General features: G+C 45.4%; 1 protein-coding gene across 2 annotated transcripts in view; it reads right to left on the bottom strand.

Annotated features, from left to right (window-relative positions):
* appl1 (adaptor protein, phosphotyrosine interaction, PH domain and leucine zipper containing 1) overlaps window positions 1-14,602 on the bottom strand; it is a 47,619-nt gene that overhangs the window by 30,798 nt on the left and 2,219 nt on the right. For both annotated transcript variants that reach the window (XR_013548400.1, XM_078414600.1), the window contains exons 2-7: window positions 9,667-9,765; window positions 8,793-8,852; window positions 6,177-6,248; window positions 3,601-3,688; window positions 2,724-2,765; window positions 42-100 (exon numbers count right to left, since the gene is read on the bottom strand). Coding sequence is in view for 1 of the 2 variants with exons in the window: in XM_078414600.1 (XP_078270726.1) it covers window positions 42-100; window positions 2,724-2,765; window positions 3,601-3,688; window positions 6,177-6,248; window positions 8,793-8,852; window positions 9,667-9,765 (420 nt within the window). In the remaining variant the exon portion in view is untranslated. The remainder of the gene's footprint in view (window positions 1-41; window positions 101-2,723; window positions 2,766-3,600; window positions 3,689-6,176; window positions 6,249-8,792; window positions 8,853-9,666; window positions 9,766-14,602) is intronic.

Below are 14,602 nucleotides of genomic sequence, written 5' to 3' on the forward strand. Positions count from 1 at the left end.
TGGAAAATGTTGTTTTTTTCTAAAGCAAAAAGCACACAAACCTTTTCATTCTCCCTTCGTTTGGATAGTCGACTGTATTTGTTAATAGCCAGGTCATGATCTGTGGGATATAGAGATCAGGATGTATTTAATAATAAATTAGAAGGTTATTAATAAAGGATGAAAGCCAAGAGCCTCACACCATTTCATATTTATATTTCATTCGTGACTTACTCCAGAACGCTAAAACAAGGAATTGCAGATGCTGGTCCATTAAAAAAAGACACAAGGTGCTGGAGTACTGAGCGGGTCAGGTAGCATCTCTGGAGAACGTGGATAGGTGCCTTTTTGGGTTACAAACATAGAATATAGGTGCAGGAGTAGGCCACTCGGCCCTTCGAGCCAGCACCGCCAGTCAATGTGATCATGGCTGATCATTCATAATCAGTACCCCGCTCCTGCCTTCTACCCATATCCCTTGATTCCGCTAGCCCTAAGAGCTCTACCTTACTCTCTTTTGAAAGCATCCAGTAAATCGGCCTCCACTGCCTTCTGAGGCAGAGAATTCCAGATTCACAACTCTCTGGGTGAAAAAGTTTTTCCTCATCTCAGTTCTAAATGACCTACCCCTTATTCTTAAACTGTGGCCCCTGGTTCTGGACTCCCCCCGGGAACATGTTTGAACGTGTCCAATCCCTTAATAATTTTATATGTTTCTATTCTTCAGACTGAAGGATCCTGACCCAAAACACTGCGTAGCCAGGTTCTCCAGCGATGAAACCTGACCCGCTCAGTACTCCAGCACTTTGTATCTTTTTTTCCACTAGAAGCTATTCAGATAAAATATCATTGTGATGCAAAGCAACCATTTTCACGTCATATTAATTTGTTACAAAATTACTTTTTCATAAAGTAAAAACATTGTTCTCCCCGCTTCCCCATAATGATTGTACAGCTAAAATTCAATCATGATTGGAAGCCTAGACAAAAAATATATATCATTAAATGATTTGGAAACTGTTTTGAACAGGTTCCACTCTTGAGCGTAAATATAATTGCCAGGACATCGTCTATCTATATACTAAAACTCTTGTTTGTTTGTTTGTTTGTTCCTGAACTACACGATAGCACGACAATTTTAGGCCTACATTACTCACCGTTGTCCCATTGGTGCTAATGGAAGAAGTTTCATTGAAATCGGTGTTATACTTTTAAAGTTATTCACATTTTAAAGTTTAAATCTATCTCCTAGGGGGGGAGGGGGTGGAGGGGGGATAAGGGGGGTTGAGTGGGATAGAGTGGCGGGAGGGGAAGGGGGTGGAGGGGGAGGGAGGAGAGGGGGGATGAGGAGGAGAGGAGAGGGGAGGAGAGGGGGGGGAGAGAGAGAGGGGAAGAGAGAGAGGGGGAGAGAGAGGGGGGGAGAGAGAGGGGGAGAGAGAGGGGGGAGAGAGAGGGGGGAGAGAGGGGGGGAGAGAGGGGGGGAGAGAGAGGGGGGAGAGAGAGGGGGGAGAGAGAGGGGGGAGAGAGAGGGGGAGAGAGGGGGGAGAGAGAGGGGGGGAGAGAGAGGGGGGAGAGAGAGGGGGGAGAGAGAGGGGGGAGAGAGAGGGGGGAGAGTGAGGGGGGAGAGAGAGGGGGAAGAGAGAGGGGAAGAGAGAGGGGAAGAGAGAGGGGAAGAGAGAGGGGAAGAGAGAGGGGAAGAGAGAGAGGGGGAGGAGAGAGGGGGAGAGAGAGGGGGAGAGAGAGGGGGAGAGAGAGGGGGAGAGAGAGGGGGAGAGAGAGGGGGAGAGAGAGGGGGAGAGAGAGGGGGAGAGAGAGGGGGAGAGAGAGGGGGAGAGAGAGGGGGAGAGAGAGGGGGAGAGAGAGGGGGAGAGAGAGGGGGAGAGAGAGGGGGAGAGAGAGGGGGGAGAGAGAGGGGGATAGAGAGGGGGGAGATGGAAGGAGGAGGGGGGAAGGGAAGAGGGAGGGAGGGGAGGGGGTGAGAGGGAAGGGGAGGTGAGAGGGGGAGGGGGGAGGAGAGGGTGCTGCAGCAATGCAGGAGAGGTTTGGGCCCCACGTGTCCACTTGGTCTAGTTTTACTTAAATTCCCCATCTTGTGATGCAAATGATATTGAAATTCAGGAAGAATAACTATTAAGAACAGTTTTGAATTATTTTATCAAATTTTAAATGATCTGTACTGTGTAGACTATGATTCAAACTGGCATACGTAAGATTCAAACAATCTCAATCCCCGAAAGAACAATTATATTAATGCCACATTGAGACTTGGGGAAAATGTAGCAAGTTGGTATCCTCCATGGAACTCTCACGTTGATGCTGAGTACTCAATAAAAAATAGTCCTTACGGGTTTGAGATGTTAAGAGTCACAGAGTGATACAATGTGAAAACAGGCCCCTTCAGCTCAACTCGCCCAACAATGTCCCAGCTACCCTAGTCCCACCTGCCTGTGCTTGGTCCATATCCCTCCAAACCTGTCCTATTCATGTACCTGTCCAACTGTTTCTTGAACGATGGGATAGTCCCAGCCTCAACTACCTCCTCTGGCAGCTTGTTCCATCCACCCACCACCCTCTGTGTGAAAAAGTTACCCCTCGGATTACCATTAAATCTTTTCCCCTTCACCTTGAACCTATGTCCTCTGGTCCTGGATTCCCCTACTCTGGGTAAAAGACTCTGTGCATCTACCCGATCTATTCCTCTCATGATTTTGTATACATATGTTGATAACTGAAACAACACTCACCGTGACTAGCTATAGCGAAAACTTCATTCAGAGTTAACATTTCTGCAAATAAAGCAAACGTTATTGGTAAAAATATTTCATCATAGTTTAACTGATTTTATTCCTATTTATTCCTTTAAGCATTACAATATTATTTGGGGTAGCAGTTTTATTTTTCAATCAATCAGAAGGTGAAGGGTTCAAACTCCACATTACAATCCACGGCGTCACGGCGGTAGAGTTGCTGCCTTACAGCGAATGCAGCGCCGGAGACCCGGGTTCCATCCCGACTACGGGTGCTGTCTGTACGGAGCTTGTACGTTCTCCCCGTGACCTGCGTGGGTTTTCTCCGAGATCTTCGGTTTCCTCCCACACTCCAAAGAGTGTGTAGGTTTGTAGGTTAATTGGCTTGGTGAATGTAAAAATTATCCCTAGTGTGTGTAGGATAGTGTTAGTGTGCGGGGATCGCTGGTCGGCGCGGACCCGGTGGGCCAAAAGGGCCTGTTTCCGCGCTGTATCTCTCGACTAAATCTGAGCATGGCTCAGTGTAGCACTGAGGAGGTGCTGGGGTGTTGAAGAAGACATCCATCTTTTCCATGTTATTCCATCAAATGAACACAGGCTCGATAAACTAATGAGACACACATACAGAAACATTTCCTATTTCTAGATATTTGCTTAGACACGTAACTCAACAGGTACAGGAGATATTTATTACCATTAACTATAGTTCATGTAATTTTGTGTAGGAAAGAACTGCAGATGCTGGTTTAAATCGAAGGTAGACACAAAATGCTGGAGTAACTCAGTGGGTCAGCTAGCATCGCTGGAGAGAAGGAATGGGTGATGTTTCGGGTCGAGACCCTTCTTCAGACTTTAGTACATGTAATTTTCATACCTTTTAAATCTTTTTCCTTGAACTGTGTAATGGGGAACATCATGGCATCAGCTAGTTGTGTTGACAGCACAGCATGACAGGAACTGAGCTAGAAGACAACAGTAAAATAGAAACATAGGAAATTGTTGCAGGAGTAGGCCATTCGGCCCCCTCGAACCAGCACCGCCATTCAATTATGATCATGGCCGATCATCCAAAATCAGTACCCCGTTCCTGCTTTCTCCCCATATCCCTTGATTCCGTTAGCCCCAAGAGCTAAATCTAACTCTCTCTTCAATACATCCAGTGAATTGGCCTCCACTGCCTTCTGTGGCAAAGAATTCCACAGATTCACAACTGTCTGGGTGAAAAAGTTCCTCCTCATCTCAGTCCTAAATGGCCTACCCCTTATTCTTAATACATTAAAATATATTATCATGAAAAATTATACAAGAATCTAAAGTAGACACGAGGAACTGCAGATGCTGAAATCTTGAGCAAAAACCACAAAGTGCCCAACTAACTCAGCAAGTCAGGACAGGAGTCTGAAGAAGGAGTCCAACCTGAAAGATCACCTATACATGATCCTCCAGAGATGCTGCCTGTCCTGCTGAGTCACTCCAGCACTTTGTACTTTTTTGCTTAAAAAAAACAAAAGTCCTCGTTGATGTTAGTTTCACATATTGATAAAAGCAGAGCATTCAAAGATTTCCAAATATCCGCAGATCACAGAATATGCTGCATAAGGGTTGCCAACTGTCCCGTATTAGCCGGGACATCCCGTATTTTGGGCTAAATTAGTTTGTCCCGTACGGGACCGTCCTTGTCCCGCATTTAATAATAATAATAATAATGCATTACATTTATATAGCGCTTTTCAAACACTCAAAGATGTTTTACAGGGATTTCTAGAACATAGAGAATTGAATAAATAGATAAATAAGTAAACGTACAGAAAAAGGAGACAGAAGGTGAGGTGACCTTCAGTGGTTGAAGGCAGTGCTGAACAGGTGAGACTTCAGTGATGTTTTGAATGTGGTGAGTGAGGAGGAGTCTCTGACGGTTTGGGGTAGTGAGTTCCAGAGGGTGGGAGCAGCGATGGAGAAAGCCCTGTCCCCCCAGGATCTGAGTTTGGTCCGGATGGGGGGGGACAGGAGATTGGCAGCAGCAGAGCGGAGGGTGCAGGTGCGAGTGTGCCTGTGGAGAAGGTCAGTCAGGTAGGATGGGGCCAGGTTATTGGGGGCTTTGTAGGTCATGAGGAGGATTTTGTACCGGATTCTCTGGGCGATGGGGAGCCAGTGGAGTTTGTAAAGGACGGGGGTGATATGGTCACGGATCGGGGTGTGGGTGAGTAGACGGGCAGCGGAGTTTTGAATGTATTGAAGTTTACTGATGATTTTTGAGGGTGAGCCATAGAGGAGGCTGTTGCAGTAGTCCAGACGGGAGGTGATGAAGGCGTGGATGAGGGTTTCTGCAGCTGTGGAGGAGAGGGATGGACGGAGACGGGCAATGTTTTTGAGGTGGAAGAAGGCTGTCTTTGTGATGTGTTTGATGTGTTTGTCGAAGGAGAGGGTTTGATCAAAGATGATTCCAAGATTCCGGATGTGAGGGGAGGTGGATACTGGGAGACCATCGATATTGAGGATGAAGTTTTGGGTGGATTTGGTGAGCGTTTTTGGACCAATGATTATGATTTCAGATTTGTTGCAGTTGAGTTTGAGGAAATTTGATTGAAGCCAAGATTTTATTTCAGTGATGCAGTTTGTCAGTGTAGAGTGTGTGGTGGTGGAGATTGACTTGGTGGAGATGAGGAGCTGGATATCATCAGTGAAGCAGTGGAAGTTGAGACCATGACGGAGGATTAATTGACCAAGGGGGAACAGGTAGAGGATGAAGAGGAGTGGGCCAAGGACTGAGCCTTGGGGGACACCTTGGGGGAGGGGAGCGGTGGGGGATTTACAGTTGTTAATGGAGATGAACTGGTGCCTGTCAGAGAGGTAAGATTTGAACCAGGATAGGGAGGTTTCAAGTCGGGTGAGGAGAATGGAGTGATTTATGGTGTCAAAGGCGGCGCTGAGGTCAAGTAGGATGAGGATGTTGAGGTTGCCAGCGTCGGAGGAGAGGAAAAGGTCGTTTGTGATTTTGAGGAGTGCAGTTTCAGTACAGTGGTTGGAGCGGAATCCGGATTGGAAAGTTTCATACAGGTTATTGGTAGAGAGGTGGTATTTGAGTTGGGAAGCTACAGCACGTTCCAAAACTTTGTAGGGTTGCCAACTTCCTCCTCCCAAATAAGGGACAAAGGGTGACGTCAGCGCCCCACGTGACCTCACCCAGCCAGCGGCCACGTGCTCCCGCTCCACTAATGGCGGCCGCCCGGGCTGGGAGGTGGGTTGCTATGCAACCTCCGTCAGGCGAACGCACTCGGCCCCGCTCCCCGAACACACTCCGTTAGCCTACACTGTCCCGGCCGACAGCGGCCCGCGGGCCTAATACGGGACAAGGGCGGTCCCGTACGGGACAGACCAATTTGGCCCAAAATACAGGATGTCCTGGCTAATACGGGACAGTTGGCAACCCTAGGCACAGTTAATACTTACTTCATCTATCACTTGTGCGAACTGCTGGAGCGTGGAGGTCATGACCTCATCATCACCACCGAGGGGGAATCGCTGTATAAAAGAAAAAATTACATCAGATACAAAATTAATTTATTTGTTGGACAGAAGGAATTTTTTGGCAAAAAAAAGAATCAAATAGTGTTGGCAGTATTTCATTATCAAAATGCATTGATATATATTTTTTCAAATACAATATAAATGTTTTTCAAATCTTGGTTCCAAATAATGGCATTCATTGTGCAGACAAAACTGCTGAGAAAAATCTAAAAGTTAGAATTGTGTGATTGTAACTTCTTGTAAAGCACTCACAAGGTCACGAGTTATAGGAGGGGAATTAGGCCATTCGGCCCATCGAGTCTACTCCACCATTCAATCATGGCTGATCTCTGCCTCCTAATCCCATTTTCCTGCCTTCTCTCCATAAATCTTGACATCCATTCTAGTCAAGAATTTGTCTTTCTCTGCCTTAAAACTATCCACTGACTTGGCCTCCACAGCCCTCTGTGGCAATGAGTTCCACAGATTAACTACCCTCTGACTAAAGAAGTTCCTGCTCACCTCCTTTCTAAAAGAGCGCCCTTTAATTCTGAGTCTATGACCTCAGGTCCTAGACTCTCCCACCAGTGGAAACATCCTCTCCACACCCACTCATCTATGCATTTCATTATTCTGTGAGTTTCAATGAGGTCCACCACTTCAACCTTCTAAACTCCAGTGAGTATAACAGGTATAACAGAGCTTTATTTGTCGTTCGGTACCGAAGTACCGAACAAAACTACATAGCAGTCATAGAAAAAAAAAAAGAAAAAAAAAAAAAAAGAACATAAGACACATAACCCCAACACAAACGTCCATCACAGTGACTCCAAACACCCCCTCACTGTGATGGAGGCAACAAAACTTCCACTCTCTTCCCCACGCCCACGGACAGACAGCTCGTCCCCGACCGACCCGCACAGTCCCCGCACCGGGCGCTGAAACGTCTTGCGGCCGAACCGGGCGATGAAAGGCCCGCGACCAAGCCTTGCGCAGCTAAGTCCCGTGGTCGAGCCGCACCGGGCGATGTCAAGTCCGCAGCCGAGCCGCACCAGCGATGAAAAGCCCCGCAGCCGAGCTGCACCGGGCGATGTTAAGCCCCGCGGCCGAGCCGCACCGGGCGATGTTAAGTCCCGCAGCCGAGCCGCACCAGCGGTGAAAAGTCCCGCAGCCGAGCTGCACCGGGCGATGTTAAGCCCCGCAGCCCCACAGTACAAGCCCAGTGCTGTCAAACGCTCATCATATGCTAACCCACTCTTTCCTGGAATCACTCTCGAGTAGCGGAGACAGAGGGGTGTGTGTTCAGAGTCCATACAAGACGATCATTTGCCAACAAACCTAGGCCAGCATGTGCAATGCAGTTTGGAGAGAGTGCCTCTTGAATAAAATATCAAACCTAGGATCCGTCTGCTCTCTTGCACGGTGTAAAATAAAATCCCACAAAATAAAATTAGGAATGAGGTATGAGGAATAGCTTGGGTAAAAGCACAGAGTCTCTTTCCCAGAGCAGGGGAATTGAGATCCAGGGGACATAGGTTTACAGTGAAGGGGGAAAGATTTAATATGATTCTGAGGGGTAACTTTTTTTTACACAAAGGGTGGTGGGTGTATGGAACAGGCTGCAGGAGGAGGTAGTTGAGGCAGGTACTATTGTAACGTTTAAGAAACAATTAGATGGCTATACGGATACGACGGATTTGGAGGGATATGGGCTAAACGCAGGCAGGTGGGACTAGTACAGCTGGGACATGTTGGTTGGTGTGGGCAAGTTGAGCTGAAGGGCCCGTTTCCATGCTGTATGACTCTATGACCATTCTGAAACAGAGGAGGGGGGGGGGGGGGGGATCCTTTATACCTGGTTAGAGCGCTGTTTGTCGCACAAACTATTCCTGACAAACAGACAAAACCTATCATGTTCCAACAGTGTGGCAAAGTCATTTCTCAATCGCATAACACGCTGACAATTTTGGTGGAAGATATATTTTCCAATTGGAAGAGTTTGTTTTGTCCCACTATCACCAGGACAGGAACAGTTTCTTCTCAGCCGTTATCAGGCAACTGAACCGTCCTCTCATCAGCTAGAGTGCGGTCGTGACCTCTCATCCACCTCATTGGAGACCTTTGAGCTTTCTTTAATCGGACTTTGTCGGACTTCAAAATTATATCTTTGCACTAAACGTTGTACCCGTTATTCGTTATCTTTGCACTGTGGGTGCACATGATTGTATTCATGTATAGTCTTTATTTTTGACCAGATAACAAGCAAGCAAGTTTTTCCTGGATCTTGGTACATGTGACAGTAATAAACTAAACTAAACATTTACGTCACAATTTTACGAATCTACATTCAACATGCCTTTAGCTTTCTCTGCCCCTTTGCAGTTTCCCCTTTCAGTTTTATCGTAATTACAGTATTGTACGATGGCATTATTCAAATGAATCTACTGGTTAATATATATTTTTATAATTGTAACACCAAAAAACTATCCCAAACATCAGTGCCTATCAAGATATTGATGTCCAACTTTGCTGTGGTCACTTCCTTCGATCTAATGTTACCTGCTGTTTGTATTCCTTGAGCAACTTAGAAGTCAGATGTGTTGCAGTGCTCAATTCATTCTGAAAAACAAACACAGATCAAAATAAGCTGCAAGTTTTTCTCCTTTGCACCAACTAAGGTCATAAGTGATAGGAGCAGAATTAGGCCATTCGGCCCATCAAGTCTACACCGCCATTCAATCATGGCTGATCTATCTCTCCCTCCTAACCCCATTCTCCTGCCTTCTCCCCATAACCCCTGGCGCCCGTACTAATCAAGAATCTATCTTTCTGTCTAACATCTTAAAAACATCCATTGACTTGGCCTCCACAGCCTTCTCTTGTTAGGACAGGAAGGCTCTGATGGATTACCCAATTTCAAAATCCTCTAAGCTCTTTCATATTTGAGTAAACACGAAGCAGCATTTGCAATGACAAAACTTTCTAATCTTCACATCTTAACATGTAAAGCCTAGGATCAAATGCTTGGAAAAATACTGGTCTTAGTTATTTCTGCAAAATATAAACATCCAGATAGCTTAAGAAATGGCAAACTGAGTGTTTGATACTAATCTGGATCCGCTGGAGATTTACGTACACCCTCCATACATGTACAGTTGTTGCACAGAAGTGCTTATTGTAAAACTCTCCACCAGCACTCTTTCCTGCCTCCAACTTAAAACAAGTTTGATTTCCAACTTTTCCTGGTTCTGATGAAAAATCATAGATGTGAACTGTTAACTCCCTCCCTCTCCGCAGATGCTGCCAGAGTATCGCCAACATTCCTGCTTTTCTGTCAGGTCAACACTTTTGCTTTTTGCGTAAAATTGTACATTTTTGTCATTCTGTTCCAGAGGCCACATTTTGTTCAGTTTCTAATGACGTACAACTGTACCTGTGCATTGTAAATCCTCTGCATGGCATTGTAGAGTTGGCTGGTGTAGTTTGAAACTGCAGCAGCATCTTCTTCAAACACTCCCAGCAGCGAACGTGTCTGAACAAAATTAACATGAAAGTAAGTTTGGCAATTATATATTGGGATATCTTTTGAACTTTTAAGTTACCCACAAGTTAATCATGTCCGAATGTTTCTACATCAAATGAAGTAATAACAGTGAATTATTTTAGTCTAGTTTAGAGATAGACAATAGACAATAGGTCCGCCATTCAATATGATCATGGCTGATTATCCAAAATCAGTACCCCGTTCCTGCCTTCTCCCCATACCCCCTGACTCCACTATCTTTAAGAGCTCTATCTAGCTCTCTCTTGAAAGCATGATACAGCATGAAAACAGGCCCACCGAGCCCATGACTACCTTCGATCACTAATCCACACTAGGTCGATGTTATCCCACTTTCCCATCCACGCCCGACACACTCGGGGCATCTTCTGTACAGGCCGATTTACCGAGGTTGAAAATTTTAAACCATGCATGTACCATCTCCTCTAATAGTGAACAGCAAATGGTGATTGAAAGTTCAAACCAGAAACTTTAATTAGAATCCAATGAACGTTATTCAGCTGAAGAACTAACATTTCTCTCTTTATCAACTAACACGGCTGCTTTGCTTTCAGATTGTGCCATCTTTCAAATGATGATAAACGGCTTCACAGCAACGAGCAGGGCATTCCCTTGTTTCCTGAATAACATTTATTTCCTGAATCAACGTCTAATCAAATCAACAGTGTATGTAACTCATTGTTTTTCAAAGCAGATGATAAATGCAAATCAGTTTGCAGCTTTCACTGCAGTGTAATGTTGCTTTCATAGCGATTATAAGATTATGAAAAATAACACTATAAATGCAAATCAATGGCCTGACTTTTATCATATTACTTCTGTTTGCTCTTAAGGTGGTACCAGTAGTACTACTGTGAGAGTAAAGAATCTAACTACAAACGGAAACAACATCGAACAAGATAATCAAAAAAAGTAACTGAAACTACACTAATGATCTTGACTGTTACTAACTGGAAGGCACAGTTCCCCATTTAAAATATTTCAAGTTTCAAAGAAGATAAATTGCATAACCATCGGCTAAATCTACACATCACTGTTTTTTCTTCCCCACAATTCAATTGTCTGCTATTAAATTTGAAAGATAGCCAGAAACTTGCAGTTCAAGGGCATGAAACCCACTCAGCGAAATCTGTACTCCACATCTCTCGTGTTCACAGCACCAAATATAGAATAATGCAGCAGCCTTTCTGTGACCTGTCAGGACACCAGTCAAATCAAAGCGTACTTCTGGAATTCTTGACATTACTATTCCAACACATAGTGTTAATGGAAGTCACATTTCCACATTGCAGGGATGCCACTTGGAACCCAAATATTAGGGAAAAAACTGCTGGTTAAAATCAAACGTAGACACAAAATGCTGGAGTAACTCAGTGGGTCAGGCTGCATTGGAGAAAAGGAATGGGTGACGTTTCGGGTCGATGCCCTTCTTCAGACGGAGTGAATGGGATGCAGCACGGAAACAGGCCCTTCGGCCCATCGTGTCCGTGTCGGCCATCAACTTCCCATTTATTAATACCGCTTTACTCTCCTCCAGATTGTACACACTAGCGTCAATTAACCTACCAACTTGCACATCTTTGGGATGTGGGAGGAAACTGGAGCTTCCGAGGGAAGGCCTACGTAGTCGCAGGGAGAGCATGCAAACTCCACACAGTTGGCACCAGCCGCCAAGATCCAACCCGGGTATTTGGTGCTGCAAGGTGGCAGTTCTACCCGCTGCACCACTGTGCCACCCTGCACGAGCCATTATTCTTATACTGCCATTGTGTAGGTGAGGTTTATAGTAGATAGTAGTTACTAGTTTACCTCCCAAGATGGACACATGGAGATCCACAGGGCAAGGTGGGAGTTAGTTCCAAAGATGATAAAATTGATGTGTAGATGTAGCCGGGTAAAGGGATAAGGGGAGAAAGCAGGAACGGGGTACTGATTCTGGATGATCTGCCATGATCAGACTGAATGCTGGTGCTGGCTCGAAAGGCCGAATGGCCTACTCCTGCACCTATTTTCTATGTTTCTAGGTAAGTTAAGAAATCACCAGGTACAGGTTGTTGAAGGAACTCTGTTGTTGACAGAAGACTGATCATACATGTTTTTAAGATATAAGAAAATAACTGCAGATGCTGGTACAAATCGATTTATTCACAAAAAGCTGGAGTAACTCAGCAGGTCAGGCAGCATCTCGGGAGAGAAGGAATGGGTGACGTTTCGGGTCGAGACCCTTCTTCAGACTGATGTCAGGGGGGCGGGACAAAGGAAGGATATAGATGGAGACAGGAAGATAGAGGGAGATCTGGGAAGGAGGAGGGGAAGGGAGGGACAGAGGAGCTATCTGAAGTTGGAGAAGTCGACGTTCATACCACCGGGCTGCAAACTGCCCAGGCGAAATATGAGGTGCTGCTCCTCCAATTTCCGGCGGGCCTCACTATGGCACTGGAGAAGGCCCATGACAGAGAGGTCAGACTGGGAATGGGAGGGGGAGTTAAAGTGCTGGGCCACCGGGAGATCAGTTTTGTTAATGCGGACCGAGCGCAGGTGTTCAGCGAAGCGATCGCCGAGCCTGCGCTTGGTTTCGCCGAAGCGAAGGGAGGGACAGCTCCTCTGTCCCTCCCTTCCCCATCTCCTTCCCAGATCTCCCTCTATCTTCCTGTCTCCACCTATATCCTTCCTTTGTCCCACCCCCGACATCAGTCTGAAGAAGGGTCTCGACCCGAAACGTCACCCATTCCTTCTCTCCCGAGATGCTGCCTGACCTGCTGAGTTACTCCAGCTTTTTGTGAATAAATAAATGTTTTTAATTTTGCCTGTTTGTAGAAATGTTGGAGGACAATATCTGCATATATTAATATTCAAACTAAAAGAACGGAAGGGATAAGCCTAGTGAGTACAAATCAATAACTCTGATTATGTGGAAAAACAAATCAGAGGATATTGTTGAAGACATTAGGAGAATCATGAATTATTAAAGAACAGCCAACTCAGACTTCTTAATGTAAATCTGGTCTCACTAAACTCAGCGAGCTCTGAGCTAACAAAGTAGTTTTGTTTGTTAACAAAATAGCACGGGAGAAGTTGTCAGCATTTGACAAGGTACCATGTGAAAGGCTTTTTCATAAGATGATAGCTCGGTATTGGAAGAATGATACCACTGCTAGATGCAGGAAAAATGTTCCCAATGTTGGGGGGAAGTCCAGAACCAGGGGCCACAGTCTAAGAATAAAGAGGAGGCCATTTAAAACGGAGGTGAGAAAAACTTTTTCACCCAGAGTTGTGAATTTGTGGAATTCACTGCCACAGAAGGCAGTGGAGGCCAATTCACTGGATGAATTTAAAAGAGAGTTAGATAGAGCTCTGGGGGCTAGTGGAATCAAGGGATATAGGGAGAAGGCAGGCACGGGTTACTGATTGTGGATGATCAGTCATGATCACAATGAATGGCGGTGCTGGCTCGAAGGGCCAAATGGCCTCTTCCTGCACCTATTTTCTATGTTTCTACCATCGACTGAAGATTGGTTACTACAGAAAACAAAGAGTCAGATTAAGTGGTCTTTTTCACAGGCTGGAAGGATTTATGCCAAGGATCTGGTCTTGGCCCACAATTAACTAAGGGCCTGGATGAAGGAGCAGAGTGCAAGGCACTCAAGCTTGATGATAACAATAAAATAGGTGAGAGTTAAGGAGTGGCCATTTAGACTCTGCAGGACATCAGGTTGAGCAAGTGGACAGAAACTTGTCAAAAGGAGTTTAATGCGAGAAAGTGCAAAGGTCATACACGTCAGTACTAGAAATCAAAGTACTATTATCTAACTGAGGAGAGATTGTAAATAAGTGAAGTGCAGAGGGAACGAGCTGTTCTTGGGTTTGAATTGTTGTCATAATTGTACAGGATAATACTGGGCATTGTTTTGGACACCTTATTTAAGAAAGGTTATACCAGCATTGGCAGCATCGCCTGGTAAATACACTCGGCTAATTCTGTGAGAAGCGTCTTCTTGTGAACAGCTAAGAACGATGCACATGTGTTCTTTGGAGTTTAAATGAATGAGAAGTGAACTCATTCAAGCATACAGAATCTGCACACATTCAGATAGGTCATATTTCGGGGCATTAAACTGAGGGGGATGTTAAAAGTCCCAGGGCACTATTTTGAGGAGCAGGGGATCTGGCCTATATATATGAAGACACAAGGAATTGCAGATGCTGGAATCTGGAGCAAAACACACAAGTGCTGGAAGACCTCAGCAGGTTGGGCAGCGTCTGTGGAGGGATGGACAGTGTTTCAGGCCGGGACCCATTTTCAGACTCTTGAATCTTGTATCTGAAGAAGGGTTCTAACCCAAAACTTCACCTGCCCATTCACTCCACAGATGCTGCCTGACCTGCTGAGTTCCTCAATCACTTGCTGTTTTGGTCAATATACAATCCCACACTCAAAGTTGTTTTAAACAGAATATAAAAAGACATTTGGATAGGTGCAGTTAAGAAATATTGAGGGATATGGGCCCAAGACAGGCAGGTGGGACTCCTGTAGATGGGGCACCTTGGTCGGCATGGGCAAGTTGGGCGGAGGGGCCTGTTTACATTCTGTATGACTGTTTTTGTCCTACAGCAGGGTAATACAAGTTGTACTCTATTATTGGACCTTGCCTAAAGAAGAACATATATTATGTCCTAATGGCTTAGGGATTTATATCGTGAATAGAAATATTATATAGATCAGCAAAATTCCTAAAACCACACCATAATATCAAATTATGTAGGAATGAATTGCAGATTACTGGGGGGAAGGGCAGCGGTAGAGTTG

Source organism: Rhinoraja longicauda, chromosome 17, assembly GCF_053455715.1.
Source record: "Rhinoraja longicauda isolate Sanriku21f chromosome 17, sRhiLon1.1, whole genome shotgun sequence".
NCBI lineage: Eukaryota > Metazoa > Chordata > Chondrichthyes > Rajiformes > Arhynchobatidae > Rhinoraja > Rhinoraja longicauda.